Below are 27,955 nucleotides of genomic sequence, written 5' to 3' on the forward strand. Positions count from 1 at the left end.
AACTGTTGCCCAGGTGCTTTGTTGGTTGCAGGCTTGAAGGGAGAGAAGCAAAGTGAAAATTCACACGTGACATCTTGGCTAGAGTTTGCCACATGGAGGATTCTGACATCAGTTAAAAGGGGCTCTGATGAGACAGGAGATTGAACTTTTTAGCCAAACTAAATGCCAAATATAGACACTATAAATTATCAAAAAGGCACCATCTGAGCTATGAAGCATAAGAATGGCATCACCATGCTGGGGGGATGATTCTCTGCAGCAGGCCCTGAAAGATTTATGAGGGTAAAATGAATGCAGCAAAATACAGTGAAGTTGTGCAGGGAAAACTTGGTACACTCTGCAAGAAACCTGAACCTTGGGAGAAGATGCATTTTCCAGCAAAAGACAACCCCAAGTATAAAGCCAAAACCACACAGGAATGGTTTCAAAACAACAATGTGAATGTCCTGGAGTGGCTGAGACAGAGTCCAGATCTCAGTTTAATTAAGAACTTGTGACTGGACTTGAAGAAAGCTGTTCACTCATGATCATCATACAAACAGACAAAGCTTGAGCAATTCTGCAAAGAAGAATGAGGAAGAATACAATGTGCGGATGTGCAAAGCTTAAAGAGATCTGTCCGCAAAGACTCAAGGCTGGAATGACCGCCAAAGGGTCATCTACTAAATACTGACTTGAGAGGGGTGAATACTTAGGCAATCAATTATTCAGTGGTTTATATTTATTATTAATTTAGACCACTTTTTAAAGATCCATTTTCACTTTGACAATAAAGAGTCTTTTACTGTTATCAGTGTAAAATATAATCCAAATTAAATCCACAGTGATTCAATGTTGGGTAACAATAAAATGTGAAATCCTCCCAGGGAGCTGAATACTTTTTATTGGCATTGCTTACTTCTCAAACATTATGCATTTAAAATATAAGAATAAGTAATTTAATTTTCCAATTTGGTTAAATTATTTGAAAAATTATCTTATACTTGCTGTCGTATGACTTGTTTATATAGTGTTTCTAAACTAGTGGTGTGTGCCAAACTCTTCTTTTCAATGTAACTGTAGTATTCTTGTAAACAGAATTAGTATTTCTGCTCTTAAATTGAGAAAATATTAGTGATTCTTTACAGGTGCACAGAGTAGTTCCTGTTGGGTGAGATGACAGTATCTGATCAATAACAGGTAGCCAACATTACTCTCTACTTTGTTTTACTGCCTTTTTTTGGACAGTTGACAGAAATGACAATCTGCTATGGACAGAGCGGTTTCTCATATCTGTTTTTTCCCTTTTTTTGTATCACTTACTTTTATGATAAAAACATTCCGTGAATAAAAAAGGTTTAAGTTGTTACATTATGAACAGATGATCATACATGGAGAATACTGTTTAAATTGTAAATGCCCTTTCAGTTGCAGATCTCTCTTTTTTGTTGCTGAAGAAGCTCAGTAAGGGGAAACTATTGAGCAACAAAAAGTATCACATTATAGACAGAGAAACCTATACAAAGAAATGCAACATAATGCGTACAACAAAACAGGTCCAGCAAGATGTTTTACCTCACAAACACGGGTGTGGAGAGGGTATAGGTTTAATCAAAGAAACAAGAGGACTTCTCTCCCATTTTTACCAACGCTGTTTGGTAAAACATCTGTGGTTAAGCCACTGAAAAACAAGTCTTGGTCAAACTTATGATCACCTCTACCCTCTTTAGCAAAACTTTAAATTTAAAAACTTTAGGTCATTGCTTCCTTAAAAAACAGTCTGAACTTAATAGTAACGGATTTTTGTCAAGTTACCATCAAAAAGCAATCCCTACAAATGCTGTAATTGTTGTCTGATTATATGGAAACAAAATTGCACTGCAAAATTTAAAGAAGGTCCCAAGTCACACAGTCTACTTCATGTATTTTTGTATTAATGCCTCACTGACTGCGATTGCTCTTTTTATCTTTAGCCAGGTCAGAATTTTTCTTTGCTTTGCTTTCTTTTCAGTCATTCTAGTGTGTATTTGAGAGGGAGTTTGTTCTTTGTCATAAATAATAATAATATGAATCATATTTATTTTTTTTGAGCTTCTATAAAAAGAAAAAATTTCCCACTGGGGCTAAATAAAATACATGTGTATGTGGGCACATATGCCATCTATCTAGTACTTTGACACTTTTGACTCAAACCGAGTCATACCACGTGATTTGACATTTAATGCTACAGAGGGTTACAACGCAAACAGGGATGCTGGTGAGAAGTAAGCTCTAGCTGATTTATAATGAAAAATTCACCATTAAACTGGTAAAAAAAATACATTGAAGCAAGACATCTTAATTCCTGGAGGACAGAGGTAAGATACAATATTTCCAACAGGGAGCCTCATAAAAACAGGCTGACACAACTGTATATAAGTTCATTTCAGGACAAATAAATTGAACTTGCTGCCTAAAAGTGAGTCACATTAAGCACAAATCTAGGTTACCCTCTGCTGGATCTGATATGAGCTTTGCTACAGTATCCTGCAGTGTATTCTTCTATGACAGGTCATTTTTCATTCTGTTCTCTGTGCATATATAAACACTGATGTTATGAATGAGCTTTACAATATTACTTATGAAAAAGAAAAAAATACTTTCACTATGCCTCATACCTTTTTTGCTATTCAGCTGTCACATTTCAAATTATTTATAGTTGCAACTTTGAAACAATACAATGCTATAAAAAACACCTTTTGCATATGCATTTTGAATAGACAAAACAAAATAAAACAAAGTTATATGTAAACTTCCAGAAGGTTTTTTCTTTTTAATAATTTCTGTAATATAGCAGAGACTAAATATTCTGAAAATAAACCAGACCATTTGGAGATGTATGGCTCTAATAAAGCAACAGTATTTCATAAAACAAGGAAAAAGGTCCTGAGGCCAAAAAATATCTACTGCCAAAATGATCTTGAATAATGAATACTCATATAACATTTAAACTTAGTAAATGAATCAACATGAAAAATAAAACTGAAGTCTATATTTTATTGGCAGTGATCATCACTATCATGTATCAAAAGTGTAGGAACTGGGAACACTTTTGAAACATATCAGTCACCTCATATCCAGTAACTCCTTTATTCCAATTAGGAAGGCACTGACCACAAGGCAGAACGGATTAACAATCTCTTATGATATTAGCTATTTTCTTCAAAGTTAATTCCATAGTCCATTAATAATTTTATTTTGGAATACAAATATAGTAAAGTATGAATTAAATGTGCCACATTACCTCCCATTTGGTGTCACCTTTAACCTCTAGCAGTTTCAGACCATGCTTATTCTTCAGGTGTCTGTTCATTTCCCATTTAGTCCCATAGACATAATTGCACACTGGACACTTTACACCACCTACATAAAAATATTGTTATATAATAACACATGTCAAGAGGATTTAAAGCAAACAAGATGCACCTGAACACAATTTGGAACAAAGGGTCTAAATACTTATATAGAAGACAAATTTGGAATAAATTTGCAAACCTATCTGAAAAAATATTCTCATTTTGTTACTATGTGTTGAATGAAGAGTGATGCTTAATGCTGTATTAATTTAAAATTACATTTACAACACAATAAAGTGTGCAGAAAGCAAAGGGGTCTGAATGTTTTCTAAATCCACTATACACACTTGTAGTTCTCAACATTCCCATGCTTTTAATTAGGATTTTCTCCCCATTAATTGATGCATAAATGTCAACTGAAAACAAAATTCTACACATATTTCATTTAGAGGCAGTACAACCTGAACAGGGAAAAATGGTAAAGAGAGTAAATAATTGCTTGGGTAGATGCAAAGCTGATTCTCATAATACAGTACATAAGAACAATACTGCATGCCTGTCCACTTGACATTTACCACATCACTTGTTTATGGCCAAACATCAGTCAAAAACTAACAACAGTCATTACTCAATATGTCTGTTCCCCAACCTAAATTTCACTGACAAATAGTATCAGTGGGCCCTCATCACTATAGCTGTCAGAACATAAAGGTAAGTCCAGCATGAAAACAAATGCTAATTTCAACTTGTGACCCGAGGCCAGGCTTCGAAATCGTAGTGTATTACTCAGCTGAAGAGTAATTCTCTAAAAGCTTTTGAACAGAAGGAGAATTTTACCTTGTGATGGACGGCCTTTTTCAACGTTTCTTTTTCAGTTGGCATTGTCCTTTCTCTCTTTCTGGAGAAAATTACTTGTATTCTATGGTAATCTCTCAGTGGTTAATATAATTTATATAAAATTGGTTACTAAGATATACCAAATATCCTTAAACACTGAATGGAAAAGGAGAAGTGCTTAAATACTTTAGGAATGTTTCAATCATATTTTTTCATTTTTTTAAATTAGATAATGTAATCAAAATCTACTTTTAATCCAAAATATAACAGAAGAATGAGTATTAGAAATGTATTTTCCTCCTCAGAAAATTATTTTTTGGAGGCAATCACCATATGAACAATTGTTTTTATTTACATATATTTTTTACACATCTGTACTACATTCTTCAATGTATATGGGTTATTATTTGATAAATATTCCATAATTAGTTGAGCACAGGAAATGATTTCTACTTAATTCTGTATATAATATCCATAATGGTCCATAATATATACTAGAGAAACATCTATAATAAATCAAAACAAAACCAGAATATGAAGGACAGTACATACAGAATGTCTTTCAGACTGTTTAAGTGGGAATTGCACCTTGAAAAGGATAGTATTTTCCATTGGCTTGTGAACACATTTTTGTTTTTGTAATTTGCAATACAATTATCTGAATCAAGGACAAAAGCTTTTAAAAGGTGATAAAAGTTGTCATTTTTGGATGAAATCGTTTAGGTAACTGTTGAAGAACACCATGGAACAACTTCTGGGACTGAGAAATCTCCAACTATAAAAGGAAACATATCTGCTGCAACATTTTGTTAGATTTACGCTCTGAACCTGCTACTTATTTTAATTGCTTTAAAAAATTAATCTATATTAGCTCCTTTTGAACCAGATCTTTATTTTTCTTTCCTAAATGTAATTTTTGCCCAGTCTTAAAACTTTGAACATATCTCATTTCTTTTAAGACCTTAGTCCACATGAGGGCAGTTCTAACTTTTCAAGGAAATTCAGCTTCCAATACTGGATCTAAAGTAATCAGGTGTCATAGAAAACAGCATTGTATAGAAATCCAGAATTGCATGGAAGCAAGTCCAAAAGAATAATTCAACAGAGAGTACTTGAAGTGGCTTCTAGTTTGTTTACAGGTCATCTGAAAAATTCAACCTAAGCTAATCTCTATATATACACATATAAAATCCAAAGTCTGTCTGTCTGTAGGTCTGCCTGCTTTTCACAAGAGAACTACTTAACGGATTTAGATCCGTTTTTTTTTTTATTTTGCAACTTCTCTCACCAAGCTAAGAATCATAGTTCGCTTGCAGGAGCGATATATATTTGCGCTAATCAGAGACAGAGGCTGAAGGTCGAGGGGAGGGGGTAGAATGACATCAGGAGTGGGGAGCCGGACAGGGCCCTCCTTGTTGTCCTGTTTCACTACTAAGCGGGCAGAGCCGTAGGGGACAGCTAGTATAATTACAAAAAGAAAGGCATAATACACATTACTGGAAACAAGCAATTCTTTATAGTACTGAAGCTGAAATTAAAAGCATTACCTTGCAGCTTGTTTTTGACACAGAGTAAAATCAGAGAATAGCAGGCATTAACATCACTTTTTGACCCGATATGAGTTGGACATGGTAGTCCTAGCATTCACACTGTTTACACTTATGGCAGTCTAATAGAGGATACTGATTTATTAATTATAGGAAAACTCAAACCAAAGAGCTGGTGGTGGATTGTAGGAGGCCCTGCCCCTCATGGACCCCATGATCATCAGAGGTGACTGTGCAGAGAGTGCAGACCTATAAATACCTGGGAGTGCAGTTGGATGATAAATTGGACTGGACTGCCAATACTGATGCTCTGTGCCAGAGAGGACAGAGCTGACAATACTTCCTTAGAAGGCTGGCATCCTTCAACATCTGCAATAAGATGCTGCAGATGTTCTACCAGACGGTTGTGGCGAGTGCCCTCTTCTACGCTGTGGTGTGCTGGGGAGGCAGCATAAAGAAGAGGGACACCTCACACCTTGACAAACTGGTGAGGAAGGCAGGCTCTATTGTAGGCATGGAGCTGGACAGTTTGATATCTGTGGCAGAGTGACGGGCACTGAGCAGGCTCCTGTCAATCATGGAGAATCCACTGCATCCACTGAACAGGATCATCTCCAGACAGAGGAGCAGCTTTAGCGACAGACTGCTGTCGCTGTCCTGCTCCACTGACAGACTGAGGAGATCGTTCCTCACCCACAATATGCGACTCCTTAATTCCACCCGGGGGGGGGTAAACGTTAACATTATACAATGATATTGCCTGTTATACTTGCCTTGCACTCTCCACCCTGCATTTTTTTAACTTGCCCTGCATTTTTATCACTATTTCATTAATATTGCTTTTATCAGTATGCTGCTGCTGGAGTATGTGAATTTACCCTTGGGGATTAATCAATCAATCAATCAATCTATCTATCTTTCCCTCTATGATAACACAATCAATGGAGGGCATAGACAGTAGCCAAACAATGAATTATATATTTTCTCTCTCTCATCCTTTGTCTTAAACCAAACAAATCAAGTCACTGTTTAATAAAGGGTATACCGGGAAACTGAGTCTTGGCCTATCCACTGCTTAAATGATTCATTTTCAGATGCTGCAGTTAGAATGCCATTTAAGCAACCACAGTCCATTGTTACTACACACTGCTACCTTACAACAGTTTTAGCCCATTTCTTTAATTATACGCTGAATATAATTTCTATTTCCATAAGATAATGAAGAGTTGGACTCAACTAAACGATTGAAGACAGTGAACAACAAGACCTTAACAAAGGCTTCTTTTCATCTTAATTACATTTAGAAACCATCAGTACATAGGTTACTCATCTCTGTACACTGTGGCATATTAAAAGCCTCTGAACTCACCATAATACAATTAATTAATTTAGATATTCTTGGTTTTCTTTTATGGTTATTCAGTTTCAAAGAAATTTGTCTTCCTGTATGTTCAGGCATATCTGTGCCTTGATGTGTACTAATTCTGCATTTCATAATTTGTCAAATTTTTACCTGAATTTTACTTGAGAACTTGCCACAATGCTTTGTGCCTGCACTCAGTGAAAAGCTCTATACAAAAATAAATTGAGTTGAAAAATTGGAAGTAAACATTAAATTTGAGAAAGGTATTCTTTATTGTAATAATTGGCAAGGGGGTATATGAACAGTATTTTCTCTTTTATATCTTTAAGAAGATGGGTTTTATACATGGTCTATAATTGCCCCTTTACTCTCTAGTGACAAAAGTACTTAATAAAGCCTGCACTTCATATAACTGCTCCGTGTTCTTGGACAGTTTCTATATTTTTTTTTTTATACAACACTAATGCTTTTTAAAACTATAGACATGTTAGGGATAAAGAACAAATAAAAATAGTACCAAAAATATGATATAAACTTATTATTATTGAAAAAAATTTGAATCAGAATCACTTTATTGCTAGCATGTGAAACACACCAGAATTGACTTTGGTTAGGTGCAAAACATGGGATATAAGACATAACCAACTCAACCTACCACTAACCTGGCATGTGCAAATCAGAAATACAACAGCTTCTTGAACAAAACATTTACAAACTTCAATAGTTAACTCTAACAGATAGAAAACCATATAAATAATTTAGATATCAAATAGTGCAAGTTGAGTAAGTATGAAGTAGTTACAAACAGATAAACAGCACAGTTACCAGTTAGACTGTATGTTGCAAAAACAGTTAGGAGTAACCCTAACCTTAACCCTTGAGGAAAGAAGCTGCAGAGATTTAGTGCAGTTTGGGTCGCAATAGACCTGTACCTCCTCTGTGACAGCAATTTATTGAACAGATGGCTGCTGGGGCGGGTGAAGTTAGCTGCAATCTTTCCTGCTTTCTTTTTCGCTCTGGTGATGAACAGATCTTTTAATGTTGGGAGGCAACAGTCAATGATTTTCTCAGCTGAGCAAATCACCTGTTGCAACAGAGTCTTAGAAAGAGAGGAGGCAGAAGGAAACCAGACGGTGATGGAAGAGGTCACAATACTCTCAATGACTGCTGAGTAAAACTTTTAACAATATACGCCTTGATATACCAAGCTTCTTAAACTGGTGTAGGAAAAACAATCTCTACCTGGCTTTCCTGATGAGGGAGGTGCTTTCCCATTTTAATGTATCAGCGAAAGTAAACCCCAAGAATTTAAAAGACTGAGCCACAGACACAGTCTGCCATTAATTTGCAAAGATGGGAAGTTAGTGACTTGTCGGTGGAAATCAATCCTCATTTCCTCTGTCTTAATAGCATTGAGCTCCAATTGGTTACAAAAACACCATTCTACAGGACGGCCCACCTCGTTTTGATAGGAAGATACATAATTATGGGAAATGAGCCCCACTACGGTTGTGTAATCTGCAAACATAAGGATTTTAACAGATTTGTCCATGGATCTTTAGTTATTTGTATAAAATGAAAACATGAGGGGTGAAAGAACACAGCCTTTGGGGGGAGCCTATGCTAACTGACATTACATCCGACATATAAGAGCCCAGTCTCACATACTGCTTCCTATCTATCAAGAAACTCATAATCCACTGGCAGACACCATAGGGTACACCTGACTGGATTAGTTTACTCTGAAGCAACTCTGGAACAATGGTATTGAAGGCTGAGCAGAAATCCACTAACCAGACCCTCACATTGGTGTTATTACATATTTTTATATATATATTTTTAATTTAATACTCAAATTATTGTTTTCAGAGTATGTTTTTGCAGAGCATTTTCACACTGAAGGATGTCAAGATAACGTTTCTCTTTTTAAATCTTTATCATAGTGGACAAATTATGCTTAATAAAAATATATAAAATAATCTCAGATGCTATTTAAGTGAAGGACATATACGGAGTTATAAATATTTAACAATTAACATCACCAAATCTAGCAAACCAGTCCATACATCAATAAACATGACCTAATCTGATCTATTTTCTTTTTATGTTTACCTTAAATATTCCAAAGAAAAAGCAGTAATCTCTTACTGATATATACAGCTTACAATGAGCCATGCTAACATATCTTCCTTATCCCCTGTTTAATGAAAAAAGGAAATTGAGTTCTAGTTCAACAAGTAAATACAAATCCAAAACTCATTTAGAGAACTGGAAAGGCACTGTAGCAATCCCAAAAGCCAGAAACAGGACGATCAGCTTTCAGATAACTGTACAACATATTCCTACCAGATCGGCATCTTCTGCTAGAGTCACTGCTGCAAAAGATTCCAATCTATTTTCAATGAGTTATATTTTTACAAAGGCTTTACTTGAATATGCCTACTTCAAAATCGCAATGCAAAAGACAAAAGATTTGTTCACTGATAACAAACTGAGTTTCCGTTATCTCAAGAAGATAGGCAGGGTACGCACATGAACATATTCAGGTATGACTAATACAGGATGGAAAGCAAAAGCTTCTCCTTCATTTCTTTAATTTCACTGTTTGCACTCTTTGAACTTGATAAAGCTAAACTACTGATTATCTGTATATCAGTTTTGTCACTTCAAAATATTTCATATCCCGTAATATGTACACTACTAAATCACATTTGTTGTAACCCCAGGATATTAAAAATGCTGGGTTTTATTCCATTTAATAAATAACAGCTTAGAGAGAGCTAAACAATAGCATTTATATAAGCCATAAAAGCTTGTAGGGTATCGAGGATCGCTCGCATTCTCTCTGACTAACTCATATAAAGCATAAACCTCAGTATCTGTGGCTTGTGACTAGATGTGCATAAAAAAAAAGAGAACAGAAAACAACAACATAAAGGGTAATAGTAAAAAAAAAAATAGTTTAATGTCATTTTTTAATTTTTACTTTTGTGTTTGCAATTTATTATTTTTTGCTTTTTGTAAAGAACTTTGAGTTAAACTATTTATACGAAAATATGCTATAAAAATGAATGCTGCTCTGGTTTAACATTCAAAAATTAAATGTTTTTGCTGAAATAATTAAATGTTTCTTATGACATTATGATGGTGGACCATAAAAAGCAAACCATTACAATGAAATACCTCAGTGAAATATTCTTATACATACAAAGATTTACTTGGTAGCCACTTTATGAGGACCACCGGCTCATTATCATCCTAGTACTCCATAATTTTAGGAGGCCTAGGCCCCTCATGGACCCTGTGATCATCAGAGGTGACTGTGTGCAGAGGGTGCAGACCTTTAAATATCTGGGAGTGCAGCTGGATGACAAATTGGACTGGACTGCCAATACTGATGCTCTATGTAAGAAAGGTCAAAGCAGACTATACTTTCTGAGAAGGTTGGCATCCTTCAACATCTGCAGTAAGATGCTGCAGATGTTCTACCAGACGGTTGTGGCGAGTGCCCTCTTCTACGCGGTGGTGTGCTGGGGTGGCAGCATAAAGATGAAAGACGCCTCACGCCTGGACAAACTTGTTAGGAAGGCAGGCTCTATTGTAAGAGTAAAGTTGGACAGTTTAACATCTGTGGCAGAGCGACGGGCACTAAGCAAACTCCTGTCAATCATAAATAATCCACTGCATCCACTTAACAGTGTCATCTCCAGGCAGAGAAGTAGCTTCAGTGACAGACTTTTATCACTGTCCTGCTCCACTGACAGACTGAGGAGATCGTTCCTCCCCCACACTATGCGACTCTTCAATTCCACCCAGGGGAGTAAATGCGAAATTAATTTTATTTTAATTTTTTTTCATTTTTATTACTATTTAATTTAATATTGTTTCTTTGTATCAGTATACTGCTGCTGGATTATGTGAATTTCCCCTTGGGATTAATAAAGTATCTATCTATCTATCTAATCAACTTTGACAATCATATGGTTGTTGGTGTCTGACATGATGGTTCCAAAAACAGTTTTCAGAAACAATTCATTTTGTAAAATGTTCATGCACTGCAAAATTTAACAGAAATGGTAAAGAAAAATATCCAGTGGGTGACAAAACCTCTTATGAAAAAGAGTGGTCAAAGAAGAATGGCCAGATTGTTTCAAGTAAACAAGAAGACTACAAAGGCTAAAAATAGCAGCTCTTTACAACAGGGTGGGCAAAAGGGCATCTTTGAACACACAAGGCATCAGATATTAAAGCAGAAGAGCTACACAAGGTTAATCTCTATCTACTCAGAACAGGAAGATGAAGTTATAGGCAACAGGTAATCAACACAACTGGGCAACTGAATCGTAGTGAAGAATCACTATTTCACTAGCCTTACAAAATCTTTATTTCAGCTGAACCATGCTGATGGTAGGAATAGAATTAGATGTAAATCATATGACTTCAAGGGTTCACTTTGTCTTTTATCAAGGATTTAGGCTGGTAGTGGTAGTGCACTAATGTGTGGAATGCATTCTTGTCAATCTTAATATCAGTTGAGTCATTGGAAAGCCTCAATGAACAATGGATTCAGAATGAATCCAGACTCTTTCACTTTCAAAGTGAAAACATGATCTCAGAATAGTTTGCAAATGGCTTCAGTTTATACCAACGGATTGCATAATCCGCAGATCTCAGTTCAACAGAACACCTATGGGATGAGGTTGAATGATTAGCAAATGCTGCATGGAAGTCCCTGTGAATTCAAATCCCCAAGGCATGTTTCCAGCTTCTCCATGAACCTACATCTTGAAAAATTCAAGGTATTCTGGAGCATACTAAGGTAAACTAGAGTACCTAATAAAGGGGCTACTGAAAATACATTAATAAATCCTGAATTGTATACAAATTGTATTTGACATCAAAGGTAAGTTATATTTTGACTATATTCCAATAATCAAGAAGAAGAAAAAAAAAAACTTCCTTTCATTATTTCTTTGACCAACTAATGAAATGACAAACAAAAAAGGTATTTACTCACATTTTATATATTGGTAAATTAAAGTGAGAAATTATAAAATGTTATCAATTAATTATGTTTTCTATCATTACATTTAATATATGTTATGTATTTGTGTAAAAGGAATACTGTATGTTTTTTTATATATATAAGCCACTAATTAATTTTCTCAATAACTTACCTGGATAGGAGTCCATTATATGACACACACAAACACCCAAAGTCACATTGAGCCATGTTTATAGTTATGCATAACTTAACAAACATGTATTTTTAAAGTGAAAGAAAACCTATATAAACTTTTTTTTTTCTCTATTTCACTGATCTCTTCTACCACTTTCTTTTATGTGGAATCGCTCACTGGACACTTTTTACTATTTTTACTACTTGACATGGATTTTTACACTCTTAGACTCGCCTATTCAAGTAGTCAACTTAAAGCACTGAGAAGAAATGCTCATGCAGGTGTGGTTCCTTATTTACCTGACGAGGTAAGAAGACGATATAGGGGCAGCCGAGCCGGCGCAAAGATAAAAGATAAGATAAAAGCCAGGCAACTTGAGAGAAAATGGCGTTATAAACTGTTGGTGCCTTCTGTGATCCTGGGAAATGTGAACTCACTACCAAATAAGATCGATGAACTGGCTGTGCTGGTGAAAAATGTCAGAACCTACAGAGAATGCAGCTTGCTGTGTTTTAGTGAAACGTGGCTAACAACTACCATCCCAGATGCTAACGTGGAGCTACCCGGGTTTAGCACAGTTAGAGCGGACAGAGACGCAAGTACCTGCGGAAGAAGAAAGGAGGAGGACTCGCTCTCTATGTCAATACAAAGTGGTGCAACTCAGGACATGTAAACGTTAAAATCTCCACTTGCTGCAGGGACATCGAACTGTTGGCCGTAAGTCTGCGCCCCTATTACTTGCCCAGAGAGTTTGGACACGTGATTGTTGTTATTGTTTACATTCCCCCTCAAGCGAGCGAGATGGCGAGTGATATCATCCATTCCACAGTTGCTAAGTTACAAACGCAGCACCCTGAGGCACTTGTGCTAATCTCTGGAGACTTTAACCATGTGCGCTGGACAAAACATTACCTGCCTTCTCCCAGTATGTGGATTGTAACACCGGGAAATAGGACTATCGACCTACTGTATGCAAGCGTTAAAGACGCATACAGGCCACCCGCTGCCTCGCTTGGGAAAGCAGATCATAACCTGGTTCTGCTTCAGCCTCACTACAAACCAAGAGTGAGGCGCTACCTACAACCACACGCTCATTCAGGAAGTGGTCCCTGAGGCAGAGCAGGCTCTGAGAGACTGCTTTGGAACTACAGGCTGGGATATATTGCTGTGGTCACATAGTGAGAACATTGAAGAGGCTGTTGAATGCACAACTGATTACATCAACTTCTGTATGGACATTGTAGTTCCAGTAAGAACAGTATGCGCTGCTATGCTAACAACAAGCCATGGATTACAAGTGACATCAAGGGCCTTTTGAACCAGAAGAAAAGGGCTTTTAAAGGTGGTGATCAGCATGAGCTCAAGTGTGCAGAAGGAACTCGAGTCCAGCTCAGGGCGTGAAAGAGCAGTACAGGAGAAAGCTGGAGCAGAAGTTGCAGAACAACAGCATGAAGGAAGTGTGGGATGGGATGAAGATTATCACTGGCTGCAGCTCGAGCGGGTGCCACCATCGAGACAGACGTGGAGAGAGCAAACCAAATGAACAACTTCTTTAATAGGTTTGATCACCCACCCACTCTCACCTCGAGTACTGCATCCTCCAACCATCCTTCTGCTGATACCAGCATAGGTGAGACATCCCCACCCACAATTACAGCAGCCCATGTGAGCAGAGAGCTGAAAGACTTGTGCCAGCAAAGCAGCGGGTCCAGATGGTGTATCGCGCGACTGCTGAAGGCCTGTGCGTTGGAACTGGGGAGTCCTCTACAGCGCATCTTCAACCTGAGCCTGGAACAGGGGAGAGTCCCAAGGCTTTGGAAAACATCTTGTATCACCCCAGTCCCAAAGGTATCGCGTCCTAGTGAGCTGAATGACTTCCGCCTGTTGCTCTGACGTCACATCTGATGAAGACCATGGAGCAGCTGCTGCTTCACCACCTGAGGCCACAGGTCCGCCATGCCCTCGACCCTCTGCAGTTCGCATACCAGGAGAAGGTGGGAGTGGAGGATGCCATCATCTATATGCTACACCGATCCCTCTCCCACTTGGACAGAGGCAGTGGTGCTGTAAGAATTATGTTTTTGGACTTCTCTAGCGCCTTCAACACCATCCAACCTCTGCTCCTTAGAGACAAGCTGACTGATGGGAGTATGGTGGCATGGATGTGGACTATCTTACAGACAGACCTCAATATGTGCGTCTTGGGAACTGCAGGTCTGACATTGTGTCAGCAATACAGGGCGCCGCAGGGGACTGTACTTTCTCCGGTCCTGTTCAACCTATATACATCAGACTTCCAATACGACTCGTTGTCCTGCCACGTGCAAAAGTTCGCTGATGACACTGCTATTGTGGGCTGCATCAGGAGTAGGAGTACAGGAAGCTAATCAAAGACTTTGTTAAACGGTGCGACTCAAACCACTTACACCTTAACACCAGCAAGACCAAGGAGCTGGTGGTGGATTTTAGGAGGCCCAGGCCCCTCATGGACCCTGTGATCATCAGAGGTGACTGTGTGCAGAGGGTGCAGACCTATAAATATCTGGGAGTGCAGCTGGATGACAAATTGGACTGGACTGCCAATACTGATGCTCTATGTAAGAAAGGTCAGAGCAGACTATACTTTCTGAGAAGGTTGGCATCCTTCAACATCTGCAATAAGATGCTGCAGATGTTCTACCAGACGGTTGTGGCGAGTGCCCTCTTCTACGCGGTGGTGTGCTGGGGAGGCAGCATAAAGATGAAAGACACCTCACGCCTGGACAAACTTGTTAAGAAGGCAGGCTCTATTGTAGGAGTAAAGTTGGACAGTTTAACATCTGTGGCAGAGCGACGGGCATTAAGCAAACTCCTGTCAATCATGAAGAATCCACTGAACAGAGTCATTTCCAGGCAGAGGAGTAGCTTCAGTGACAGACTTTTGTCACTGTCTTGCTTCACTGAAAGACAGGAGATCTTTCCTCCCCCACACTATGCAACTCTTCAGTTCCACCCGGGGGAGTAAATGCTAACATTACTCAAAGTTATTGTCTGCTTTTACATGCATTTTTATTACTATTTAATTTAATATTGTTTTTTGTATCAGTATACTGCTGCTGGATTATGTGAATTTCCCCTTGGGATTAATAAAGTATCTATCTATCTATCTAAACATTTCTTCATATTCCTCTGTTCACTGCCTCCCAACTCTGACTGCCCGGTCAAGATGAAGTGGCTCCTTTTACCTTTCTCCTGGGATTACTTCTGGGTCTAGGACATGGTCTGATGGAAACACTTAATGGGTCAGAAAGGAGTAACACAAAGTAGAGACCAGTTCCCCCTGCAGTTCATCCTGGTGGTACCCATGGAACACAACAGCGCTGTATTCCAGAACTCCAATTCCCATGATGCCCTGTCAGTATACTAAGGGGACCCAAACCCCAGGAATGTTGCCCTCTAGCATATTGGAGGACATAAAAATCGGGGAACAAAAATACTTTACGTTTTTCTTGAACACATATAGTCTGCATTACTTAGTCACCTGGCTATGACTAGCTTCACACTATGACAGAAGATAACGGGAAAAAACCCCGTCCAACAGCTTAAACTTAATAGTAGCAATAATCAAAAATCCAGAATCACCTTTACAATGAGAGCTTGAAAAAAAACAAAGTTATAAATCTGGAATTGGCTAAGTCAAGACCAAAACTTTTATAAGATTCTTTGATGGAATTGAAGATGAGCTGCACTCAAAAGAAAGCTCTTCAGCATTATAAATATGATGTAAAAGTGAGCCATTTGTCCTCCTGGAAAATGTGAGAGGCCCATCATCTCTTACAGAAAATACAACTACTGCTAAAAACAGGTAGCACAAATTTGTGAATCAAAGTGTATGATTATTTTTTTCACACAAAAACTTTGGGAGCTGGCTATTTTTTATTAATTATAACTATTGTATGTTTGATTATTATACTGAACTAGCCATGTGTGCCCAACTACGTTGCGCGTGTTAAAGTTTGTGAAGGGCTCCCCGTCTAAACGCGGCTGCCAGTCATGAACTGGGCCCTTCGTCGCACAGCATTATGATTTTTTGGTTATAAAATGGTTATAAAAGGGGGACACATAGGTATCCAGGCTCTTTAAAGCATAAATAGGGATCACTTCACTGACATGTGAGCGAGCCACGGTACAACTGTGAGATGCGCAGTACTCGCCGGCTACAACGTAACAATAATAATTTCCAGAACATGCTGTTACGTTGTCATTCATTTTACCCACTGTCTTTCTTTCATTCATATGTTACGTAGGCGCGTACCTTTTATCTTCGGCAATCTCATTCTCTAACCAGGCCTCAGGAGCTAACCAGCGTAACACTGTCTACCACCCCTTTCGTTATTCCGGCACATTGTTGACATCCGTGAGTAACAACAACATACTAAACTGGAAGGTGGTCTATGCATGTGTGGAATTCGCGGACAAACAAAGATCAAGGTCTAAATGAAGATCTCTTTAGTTAATTTAAAGCACAACAATTTGTTTAGTTTGAATGTCTGTGTTTTGAGGTATGACTGGAGTACTACAGTCTTCAGTAGTATAAGCCTGGAGGAGATTCCTAATGCAATGCCTATGTTTTAGCTGTCTCTCTACTGCCATCTAGTGCTTCTTCTTCTAATTTATTCGCGGACAAACAAAGATCAAGATCCAAATGAAGATTATATATAGAGATGAGAGTAACTTTTTTATGTTATTAGGACTTGAAATGTATCTTTTTAGGTGAATGTACACCTTTTTTAACGTACATCATGCTGCATGAAATTTCTATAAACTATCTACAAGCACAGTTCATCAGCACAAAAGCAGGATCAGTTAAATTGCAAAGAAAAGTTAGTTCCATAGACTTGGTCACAGTGTAAGTTATGACAACATGGTTGCACTGTAAATAATTATAATACACAGCACAAAAGAAAAAAACAAGCTTACTGCGATGAACTGTATATTCAACATAAAAATAGCATATTAATTAAATGTGACTCAAAAACAAGTTCAAAGGTATTACAAAAATTGCACTACCTTGTTTGACTAAATATAAAAATAGACATCATTGAGTTAAGTACAGTCACAGATTAGTGAGCATCCTTACCCAGACATGATATGTGTGAAAATGTCAGGAAAGTTGCTGAATCTGAGCTGTCAAAGCAAACTATTTCTCGAATAAAGACTGCAGCAGTAAGGCCACTCAAAAAAAGAAATCATAAGAAGCAGCATATTTCTAAAGGGGCTGTGCTGTCAACATCAGTGTGATGGGCAGAAGCTAGAGTCTCCTGTCAGCAGTGAGAATAAGGTTAGTGTTGTGTGCCATGTTTTTAATGCTCCACCAGCTTCTACCTGTTTATTAGATTTCCAAGGAGGCATGCTGTAGCGGGTTGAAAAATGTTATTGTTTTTGTACGGTTTCTCTCTTGTTAAAATACTTGATTTAATTATTCTTTTTTTTTCCCCATTCCGTCTGGGTAACTGACTGTATCATTCTTAAATAAACTGTCACACAAAGACAGATTTCTGTAAAATACACAGAAAAATCCACAGTGACTGATTATCAGGTTGTACTGGAATCTGAAAGAAAATGTAATGTTTGCCAGTGTGTATATGTTATTCTCTTCGTTGTGGAATTTCATTGCAGTTCTGGCCATTGGTATAGGGCTTGAATCCACCCCCTGTAAACTTGGATTTTGTTTGAGGAAACTGTGCTTTATATTACAGTTCATTTCATATTTTTAACATTGGATGCTTTGAGATCTTCCAAATTCAAATAATAATAATAATAATAGTTAATAGATAAAATGATCTGAAGTTAAGAATTAAAATGTATAATTACTTCTTGTGTTTTAAAGCAAAATTCATCAAATTCCACACTTCTGCCCAACAACCACTTTTATTTTATTAAAATAAAATGATATTTAGTGCCAGCTGTGCATATACTTTAATAAACAGTGAAGGCATTTTTGGACTAGCTTCATATTATAAAAATTGTTAAGAATTTTGGGTTTTATCATTAGAGTAACTTTATACCATGCAGATTTTAAAGATACTTCATGTCCATATCAAAAAGTATATTTCTGGAATAAAGTAATCAACGTCTGTCAATCTCGAAATAACTACAATTAATTTCTAAAAGTCTGCATGGTCAACAAAACTATGAGAAAGACTTTGAACATGTTTAGTCAATAAGCTTCTGAAGGAACCTGAAAATTTAGGAAAAATGTTCTTTGGCCAGGGGGATAAAATGCCCAACCATTCATACTGTATGGGTACCATTTAGGGGTGAGCAAACCCCATTGAGTTTGCTTTGCCACGAGGTCACTGAAATCACAGATACATTCAGGAACTTTGCCAAGCTAAGCAAAATGCATTTAAGTCAGTGGTGAAGAAGAAACCGAAATAGTTCTGAGTGGATTATAATCATGTAATGGTCTTTTAAATGTCTTTCAGGGCTAAGGAAGTGTCTGCCAACTATCCTAGACTATGTAACCTGAGCTGTGAAGTAGCCATGCTAACCACAGTGCCACCCTGAGACAAAATTCAATATCAGAACACTAAAACTTATTATAGACAGTGACAACAGGAGCAGGAGGAATGAATTCACTGAGGCTTGCATCTCCCAGATTCCATAGCAGGTACTCACCTCTCTCAAACTAAAAGTACACTTACTTTTTTTCTTTGACATGTCTGCTTGCATACTCCCACTGCTGCCAAATATGCACAACAATAAAACACATGGACTGTTTACTCCTTCCTGTTTGAATCAACTGCACAGCACTCTGGGTAATACTATTAAAGGGTCAGGATCATACATTACACATACGTCAAATACAAATCCATGCAAAAAGCCATTACCTTTAAGACACTAATAAACCAAAACATTTCCAGTTTCCTTCTGCATGCTGTCACCCACCTGTGCATGGGAGATGGTTTACAGGCTCAAATAGTGTTATTCTCAGCTAGACCAGGGGTTGGGAATGTCATCTGGTCCCTTTTCCTCTTGCCCCTCTGCAGACCAGCCAAAGACCATGCCTCTTAATAACATCACCACCAATTCATCCACTGATGGTGTTACTTCTGGCACCTTTTGATGATGTCACTTCCGATACCCAGAACCCATCTACCTGAGTTCCTGTTCTAGCCTCCCTTACTCCACCTTTTCCTCTAATCCACCATATTTATAGCCCAGACTCATCCTGTTAGTTAGTTCAGTTTTGAACTCCACCTTTTATAGGCGTGTTTTGTTTATTTTTCTGATTTTGCAGTATACAGAGTGGCCATCCCCAAACCTTTTTCTGTCTGCTGCCTATTTTTTATGACAGTGCATATTATATTGAAATGTATTCACAGGTTTTCCACTAAATTTTAGCACAGCAGTTCTTATTAAATCCATACTGGAAGAATTTAATCAGGCATTATAACATTTAATAATAATAATAATAATAACTCATTCATGTAGCGTTTTTCTCACTACTCAAAGCACTCAGCAAATGCAGGTTGAAGGCCTTGCTCTAGGGCCCAACGGAGCAGGGTCCCTTTTGGCATTTATGGGATTTGAGCCGGCAACCTTCCGATTGACAGCGCTGATCCCTAGCCTCAGATCCAGCATCCTGCCAACTACTACAATCCATGTTATATACTTGGGAGGCTGCACATCCATGATGCGAATCTCTGTCCCACCACATCCAAAAGGTGCTCTGTTGGACTTAGATCTGGTGACTGGGGAGAACATTTGAGTACAATGAGCTCACTGTCATGTCCAAGAAAACAGTTTGAGATGATTTGAGCTTTGTGACATGGCGTGTTATCCTGCTGGAAGAAGCCATCAGAAGATGAGTAAACTGTGGTCATAAAGGGATGGACACGGTCAGCAACAATACTCAGGTAGGCTATGGCATTTAAATGATGCTCAAATAGTAGTAAGGGGTCTAAAGTGTGCCAAGAAATAACCCCCCACACCATTGCACCACCACCAGAGGCCTGAACCATTGATACAGTGTAGGATGGATCCATGATTTTATGTTGTTGACGCTAAAATTCTGACCCTACCATCTGAATTTCGCAGCAGAAATCGAGACTCATCAAACCAGGCAACATTTTCCCAATTCAATTCTAATGTCCAATTTTGGTGAGCCTGTGCAAACTGTAAAATTTGAAGTGAAAATTTAAAGGAAATTTTTCTGATCAGAGAGCCAAAATCTATAAGATACACCCAGGAATGTTTAGGAAGAAAAATTGTCTTACTTATGTATTTCAAATGACTCTAACCATTTATAGTAAATGAATTTCTGACAAGCAAAAAAGTGTTTGCTCTGAAGGGTGTTCATAATCAAGAGTAAAGCAACCTTCATAACTTTTCTGTTAATGAAAGATAAAACCCCTTTGAGATGTTTTATGATATATTTACTGCAGAAATGCATTGACATGTTGTGAGGCAGACAATCAGAAATGGAAATAATGTCACATCCAATTCCACACAAAATGGCACACTGTTACAACATATAAAAACAAGTGCTCATTGTTTAATGTTTGACACTGGTCTGAGAGCGTTACAATAAGTGTGTTTGTTTTTTTTATATATATATATTTTTACGTTCCACATAAATGTATAATTTTAGCAATACTGCAAGAATAATGCCACATGGAAAATGTGTGCAGCCTAATCATTATCATTCTGCGACCTTAATTTTGATTTTTTGCACAGTTTCATATCTTCGACTCTTGTGAATTCGTTAAATACTAATTTGCTGAATGTTTAGTGGGCACAACTTGTATGTTACCTAGAAATTATTTTGATTAGGCAATAAGAGAAATGAAAGTCACATTTTCTCAAATGAACACAACTGTTACCTCTTGATTTACATAATGAATGAGTTATTATATATTATCATTCAGAATGTGATTGCAGTGTCTTTTTTATGAGCATGAATAAAATATGTATTATCTAATGATAAAAAAGATCTGCCTACAGCCACTTTTGTCCTTTGTTTTTATTGCCTGAATAACCTTGAAAATTATTCAACTTACTGTTAGGCTCAGCTCCCATAATAAATACCCAGGCTATTGTAAATAATAAACTCTATGCTAATTTTAGCAGTAGAAATTATATATAAATCTTTATAAAAGATGTTAGTAAAGTCAATAGTATACAACTGGGAATGCATGTCTGTGTAAAACAAAGCATAGGGGCTAGGAAATTTGCTAGCATTTCACAAAATGAAGAGGAACTTTCGATTACGGACTCTCCCATTTTCATAAACAACAGCTGCATGGCTACCCTGCCTCTTGAGCAGTTCCAGGTCTGGACAGGCCTTCAACTTCAGGGACCTAGAGCTGATACCACGTTAACATGAACAAAATTAATACATGAAAAAGTCTGAATTAACATAAGCCATCCTAGTTGAGGGTATTCATAAGAAATGTAATGATTTAATTCAGGAGATTGAAGTACATAATAAACAAGAATAGTTGTGTCACATATTTGTAATATTTAAATGTATGTTTCAATTTAAATGTTTAAAGTCTAAATATCCTCGATTGTAATAGAAATGTGTCATTCTTCATCCTCTGATAGTGGTCCACAGAGGGCTCGATTACGATTAAAGGATCAATATTCAAAAAGAACGTCATATTCTTTAATCACTGACCATAAAATAGTCTAAAATGTCACTCACCATGCTTATGTTTGAAATTTGTCATTTCTAACATTGTCGGTGAAGTGTTTATTAGGGCTAGGATCACCAATTAAGAATAAAATATCACAAATATTATCATAATACTTGAAAAGGCATAAAATGACACTCCACATGTCTATATTGCCAATTCGTATGTTTGTTCTTTCGTATTCCATTATATTTTAAATAACTGGGATTGGTTGATGTGGCATACACAACTACAAACATTTTGATCACTGCTGAAGACACCTATTAGTGTATTCTTTATTATAAATATGTAATTTCTTGCAGAAAACATGGCCCAAAAATGGCCTAAAAATGAAAGGTGTAGAGGGTCAAAATTAGGGGGTAACCCCAAAAAGCTCAACGTCTGGCATAACCTGACATCAAGACACGCTGCATGGTATAATAAAGAGGGGTTTTACACATGCCAGTAAGTCAGGAGGCACCAGCCAAAAAAAAAAAAACTGAAGTGATTTCAAAACCTACATAAATAATTTTTATAAAGATAACACATCATTTATTACAATTTTAGTCTTGAGCTGGGCAAATAATTATCTTTGCTGTAGCAGAAGGAGGTAAAAAAAAATTGCCCCAAGCCGCAATTATAAGTAGTCATAGCATAGGAGCCTTCATGCATTTCAAAAATTGATGGAATAAGTCCTAATAGTACCACTGTATCTAAAATTTTGTGCTGGCAAGTGCATCTTATTACATGGCATTCACATTAGAGACTATCACTTGCAAACTGTCCGTCTTAAAAGAAATAGGCAAAGCATTGTGAGTAAATATGGAGAGTACAAGTTGACTTAAGTTCAAAGTAATGGTTTCAAAATAATCCTTTCTTAAATTACACAATGGCATTGTATTATGTTTTCCAAACACTCAAATACAAAGTGGAAAGACAAACTTTATATCTAAACAGTTTCATAAACTATTCAATGGTTTTTGCACCTTAAAAACAAAAATAGAAAACTGATTTAAATTTTTCTAAAACTGATAGAGTTTAATGCTGACATTGTTGCAAGTAACAATTTTATACAGAAGGAGAAACATACTCCTTACCTGTGATTTAAAAACTGTGCTGTCTTAAAAGAAATGGCACCGAAACAGAAAAACAACAAGAAGTGACTATGACATATTTAACACCAGCGACTAAAAATAAGACACCAGGTCACATCACTTGCAGACATTCTCCTATTATTCTGCATCAGTTAGAGTGTATTGATAAAGGGGGATTAGCCAGAGAATACCTGTGGAAGTCAGGTGGAGAAATTTGAGAATTCTCTGCAAAATATTGTCGGCAAAAACCAAGGAATGACTTACTAACTTTTGTCACGCAAAAGAACCTCTATATCTGGGGACTACTCAGGTGATTAGATGTGGAGGTGCTGAACTGCTACAAGTGCTTGGGGGTCCACATCACTCATAAGCTTGACTAGTTTAATAACACTCAAGGCTGACTTTTATTCTTAAGAGGCTGTACTACCTTGGCAGTGATAACTTTTACATCTTCTAAAATCTAACATACATACTTTAATGCATTTTATCATGAAAGTGATATTTAGTATAAATCTAAGGATCCTAAATGTGCAGAGAGCTGGAATATCATAAATTTAATGTGTTCTGTGTGGCGATTGCTGCTATCAGTTCAGGAGAAAACTCAAGAAGCACATAGCGATTAACAACTGGGTCAGTTTTAAGATGATGTTTATGACGGTCTACGTCAATGATAAAATAAACTACACGATTAAAGTGGACTTCGAGATTAAAGCTGAAATTTCCACTTTAAATCACAAAGAACTTTTCACCATGCCCTTAATTTTTTTCTCTGTGGCTCAAATACACTGCCATACATTCTGATGCTGTTATAAAGGTGCAAAAAAAAAAAAAGATGGCACCGATGGTATGTGAGACTTTTAAAATGTATTGTGTCATTATGTTGGGGAATTTGCAACACCTGAATATAAAAGCAGCATGAATGCATTTGTATGTCGGCAGTTTGGTTCGCCACATCGAACCATTCATCAAACATCGAATCACACACATCGATCCTGGAGGATCCTCAAAGCAGCTTTCTGTTACATTTAGATAGTAAACAGAGACTCTGACGTTACATTTCCGACTTGATCATACTGCGCCCCCTGACTTTTTGCTGGTACTGCAACTCACGCATGCATCACGTTAATTTCTGAGGACATGCTCAGATGAAGTGTCACAAACACTGGGAACGTGTGGCAGCCATGATGCATGCACATACGCCTTCTGAGCATGAAGTATAAACGAGCCCTAAGCCAACAAATTATTCAGCAGAAGTGTGTCAAGAAATGAGACTGGAGCTTCTTCTTACCTACAACAGGAGTACTAGGGTGTTGTGCCGGGTTCGCCATTATGGATGTAGTGAGAAGTCAAGCAAAATTCCATCTTGCCTGAAGAAGGGGCCCGAGTTGTCTTGAAAGATTGCATATTGTAATCTTTTTAGTTATCCAATAAAAGGGGTCATTTTACTTGACTTCTCACTACCTAAAACCGTACAGCTTTATAACGCCTCACTGTAACAGCTCTCTTATCATTAATAAAGGCAGAAGTTTTTTCTTCTTTTTTGTAATTCTTGTGTGCATTTGGATGGTTGTTGCTATTTGTTATTATATTGCTGTATTTCCTGATCTACTGTAATAAGTTACATTTTCCCTTGGGCCAAAAATTAATATTTAATTTGTATGTATGAACAGCATGTATCGATCTATATGTTTGCTAGTACATTATTTCTTTGTGGAGAATTTGCTACTTTCAGTACTCTGTACATTTGACATTAAGTATACTCATACAGATGACACCTTAAAGCTACATATATGTCAACTTACATTAAAACTGTGTATGTGTTATGTTAAACTAAGTGATAAAAAAAGTCACAACTGGAAACATTGGATCCAATCTGCATAAAAACAGCCAGAACCAGTGAAAAAGAATTCCAGAACTGAATCAAAGAAATAATTTGTTATTATGTATCTTTTAAAAAAATCCCATGGTTGGTATTATAAGAGGCTATGTGCAGTGGCATGGAGTTAAACAGGGGTCCTGTGGACAATGGAGAATGTGCAGATGAGAGTAGGCAGCATTTCTGTATTTCTAAGCCATGAAGTATCAACGACAGATTAGAGGACAACTGGATGGAAAAATGTACTAACATACAGGCCAATTAGCCCAATACAGAGCCTCTATCACTATTCACTTAATGACTGCAAAATATTGTCACATTGAGATTTGAAGATTCTCAAAAAATGCTACAATCACCTGTAGTCCTAGGTGACATATACTGTATATAAAATCCAATGTCTGTCTGTATGTCTGTCCGCTTTTCACAAGAGAAATACTTAACGGATTTAGATTGTGTTTTTTTTTTTTCAATAATTTGCTTGAACATTCCAGTTGACTTTGCACTTCTCTCATTGTGCTAAATATGATAGTTCACTTGCGGTGCTGTGAGTAGTTCATTTGCGCGAAACCGAGAGAGACACAGCGGACTGAAGGGAGGGAGGCGGGGCCCTCTTCACTCACGCTCCAGCCTCGAGGCATACCTTACCTCCACTTAGCTAACAAATGACAGCACTACTTAACGGATTTAAATCAAGTTTTTTTCTATAATTTGATTGAACATTCCGGCAGATTTTGCGACTACTTTCATCGAACTTAGAATCATAGCAGGAGCTATATATTCACACTAATCTGAGACAGAGGCTGCGGGGTGAGGAGAGCGGGAAGCGTGACGCCAGGAGCAGGGTGCCAGACAGGGCCCTGCTCACTCATGTGCCAGCCTCAATTTCAGTTGGTGTACCTCCGAGTTTTGGAGTGTACCTTGCCTCCACTTACCTAGTGATACCTGTTTGTTTAAGTGTGTCCTGTTTCACTACCACGTAGGGGGAGCTGTGGGGGATGGCTAGTTATATATAAATGTATAGTTCTCTGTGTGAAGAAAAACTACCTATCATGTCTGCAACATTTACTACAGAACAGTTTTCACTTGAGCCCTATGTGGAAGAATTAATCAATTAATTAACTAAATCATTTTTAAGCAACAGCTAGCATTTACCATACTAATGCACTTCAACCGTACACATGTCTATCATGACACCTTTTTAGTTTAATTCAGTTAATTCCTTCATTCTGGGGATGCCTCCATCACAAATGTATTCCTAGGTGATGGTTGCCATGTATAAACAGGTATTGCCCTGTTGAAAGCTGCATAAGGCTTGCATGATGATGAAAAGTTGTACTGTATATGTTTTAAACCCACATAGAGTATTGTCAGGCAGTTATGCCGTTGCTAACAAGCAGCCGAGATAACTAGTTATTATAAGTGACTAGCAAAATACCCGCACTTTGCAGCGGAGAAGTACTGTGTTAAAGAAGTTATGAAAAAGAAAAGGAAACAATTTGAAAATAACGTAACATGATTGTCAATGTAATTGTTTTGTGTCTGTTATGAGTGTTGTTGTCATCAAGGATTTGATTATCATTATTTCTTTCAATCAGGTTCGTATTTGGAGGATGTGTTGTGTTCAAGTTATATTCCGTGTTTGTCAACCGTTGTAAAGATAACAGGTTTCTTTCATCGAAGTGTTCACTACCCAAATCGGTACTCGTAAATCTAAGATGTTTAACAGGCATTCCCGGTATTAAGTTGTGGATTTGTCTGCGAATATTTAGCGGCAGCGTGTCTATGAACTTAATTTAAACTTAAGCTTTACACCTTGCTTCCCTATTGATATGTCTACAAAGGCTTGTTCAGCTTCAGAGGGTTGTTCCTCTCTTACTGCATCAATAAACAGCTCATCTTCCTCTTTATCTGAGACATCACACACTGCATGCACGGGTTTACCTTTCCCAATCCTGCAAACTTTAGCGAAGTGGTTCAATTTACCACATTTTTACACTGTCTTCCTTTAGCTACACATTGACTTTTTCCACCGTGTGCTTTGTTTCCGCAGTAGCTGCACTTATGAATATGCTTGTATGCGTCACTCACTTCATATTCTATTGCTGCCTTCTCAATTGTGTAATGTGTTTTTTGTTCAGCGCTCTTTGGAGCTCTTGCTTGTTCTCTGCATACTGCGTTTACAGTCAGTTCATGTGAGCCGCTCGGAGTACATGCATCGAAGGTTCTCAGCTGTGCTTGTGCTATCTCATGCGATCTTGCAATGTCCATGGCTTTATTTAATGTTAGCTCAGACCCGAAACTTAAAAGTTTCTCTCGCACTTTTGCTGAGTTTGTGCCAAACACTATTCTTTCCCTGACCATCTCATCTTCGTTTGCACTGTCTTCCTTTAGCTGGACATTGACTTTTTCCACCGTGTGCTTTGTTTCTGCAGTCGCTGCACTTATGAATATGCTTGTATGCGTCACTCGATTCATATTATTTTGCTGCCTTCTCAATTGCGTAATGCATTTTTTGTTCAGCGCTCTTTGGAGCTCTTGCTTGTTCTCTGCATACTGCGTTTACAGTCAGTTCATGTGAGCCGCTCGGAGTACATGCATCAAAGGTTCTCAGCTGTGCTTGTGCTATCTCATGCGATCTTGCAATGTCCATGGCTTTATTTAATGTTAGCTCAGACCCGGCACTTAAAAGTTTCTCTCGCACTTTTGCTGTTTGTGCCAAACACTATTCTATCCCTGACCATCTCATCTTCGTTTGCATAAGCACAGTCCTTCACCAGCAATTTTAACTCTGTTACAAAGTGATCAAAAGTCTCGTTTATACCCTGTGTCTTCTCACTAAACTTGTATCTCGCGAATATCGTATTCGTCTTAGGCATGACAAACGCCTCGTAGCGGCAGCATGTCTATTGGATTGCTGCTGACGGACGGCCTTATATGGGCAGGCACTCAATTACGTGGGAGGCATGCGTATGGGGGACGCAATATAGGCAGGCAGCCAACTTTGTGGGAGGCGTGGTGATGGGTGACACAACTCTGCCTCACACGGCGACCGAGCTCCAGGCTATGGCCGTATATATGTATGCAA

At 37.7% G+C, this 27,955-nt stretch overlaps 1 protein-coding gene across 2 annotated transcripts in view; it reads right to left on the reverse strand.

The window, feature by feature from the left end:
- Positions 1 to 27,955, reverse strand: part of LOC120515570 (zinc finger protein ZFAT-like) — a 188,792-nt gene that overhangs the window by 25,005 nt on the left and 135,832 nt on the right. For both annotated transcript variants that reach the window (XM_039736664.1, XM_039736663.1), the window contains exon 13: positions 3,263 to 3,381. In XM_039736664.1, coding sequence (XP_039592598.1) covers positions 3,263 to 3,381 — 119 coding nt within the window. The remainder of the gene's footprint in view (positions 1 to 3,262; positions 3,382 to 27,955) is intronic.

This window comes from Polypterus senegalus, chromosome 15 (genome assembly GCF_016835505.1).
Source record: "Polypterus senegalus isolate Bchr_013 chromosome 15, ASM1683550v1, whole genome shotgun sequence".
In the NCBI taxonomy this organism is placed as follows: Eukaryota; Metazoa; Chordata; class Cladistia; order Polypteriformes; family Polypteridae; genus Polypterus; species Polypterus senegalus.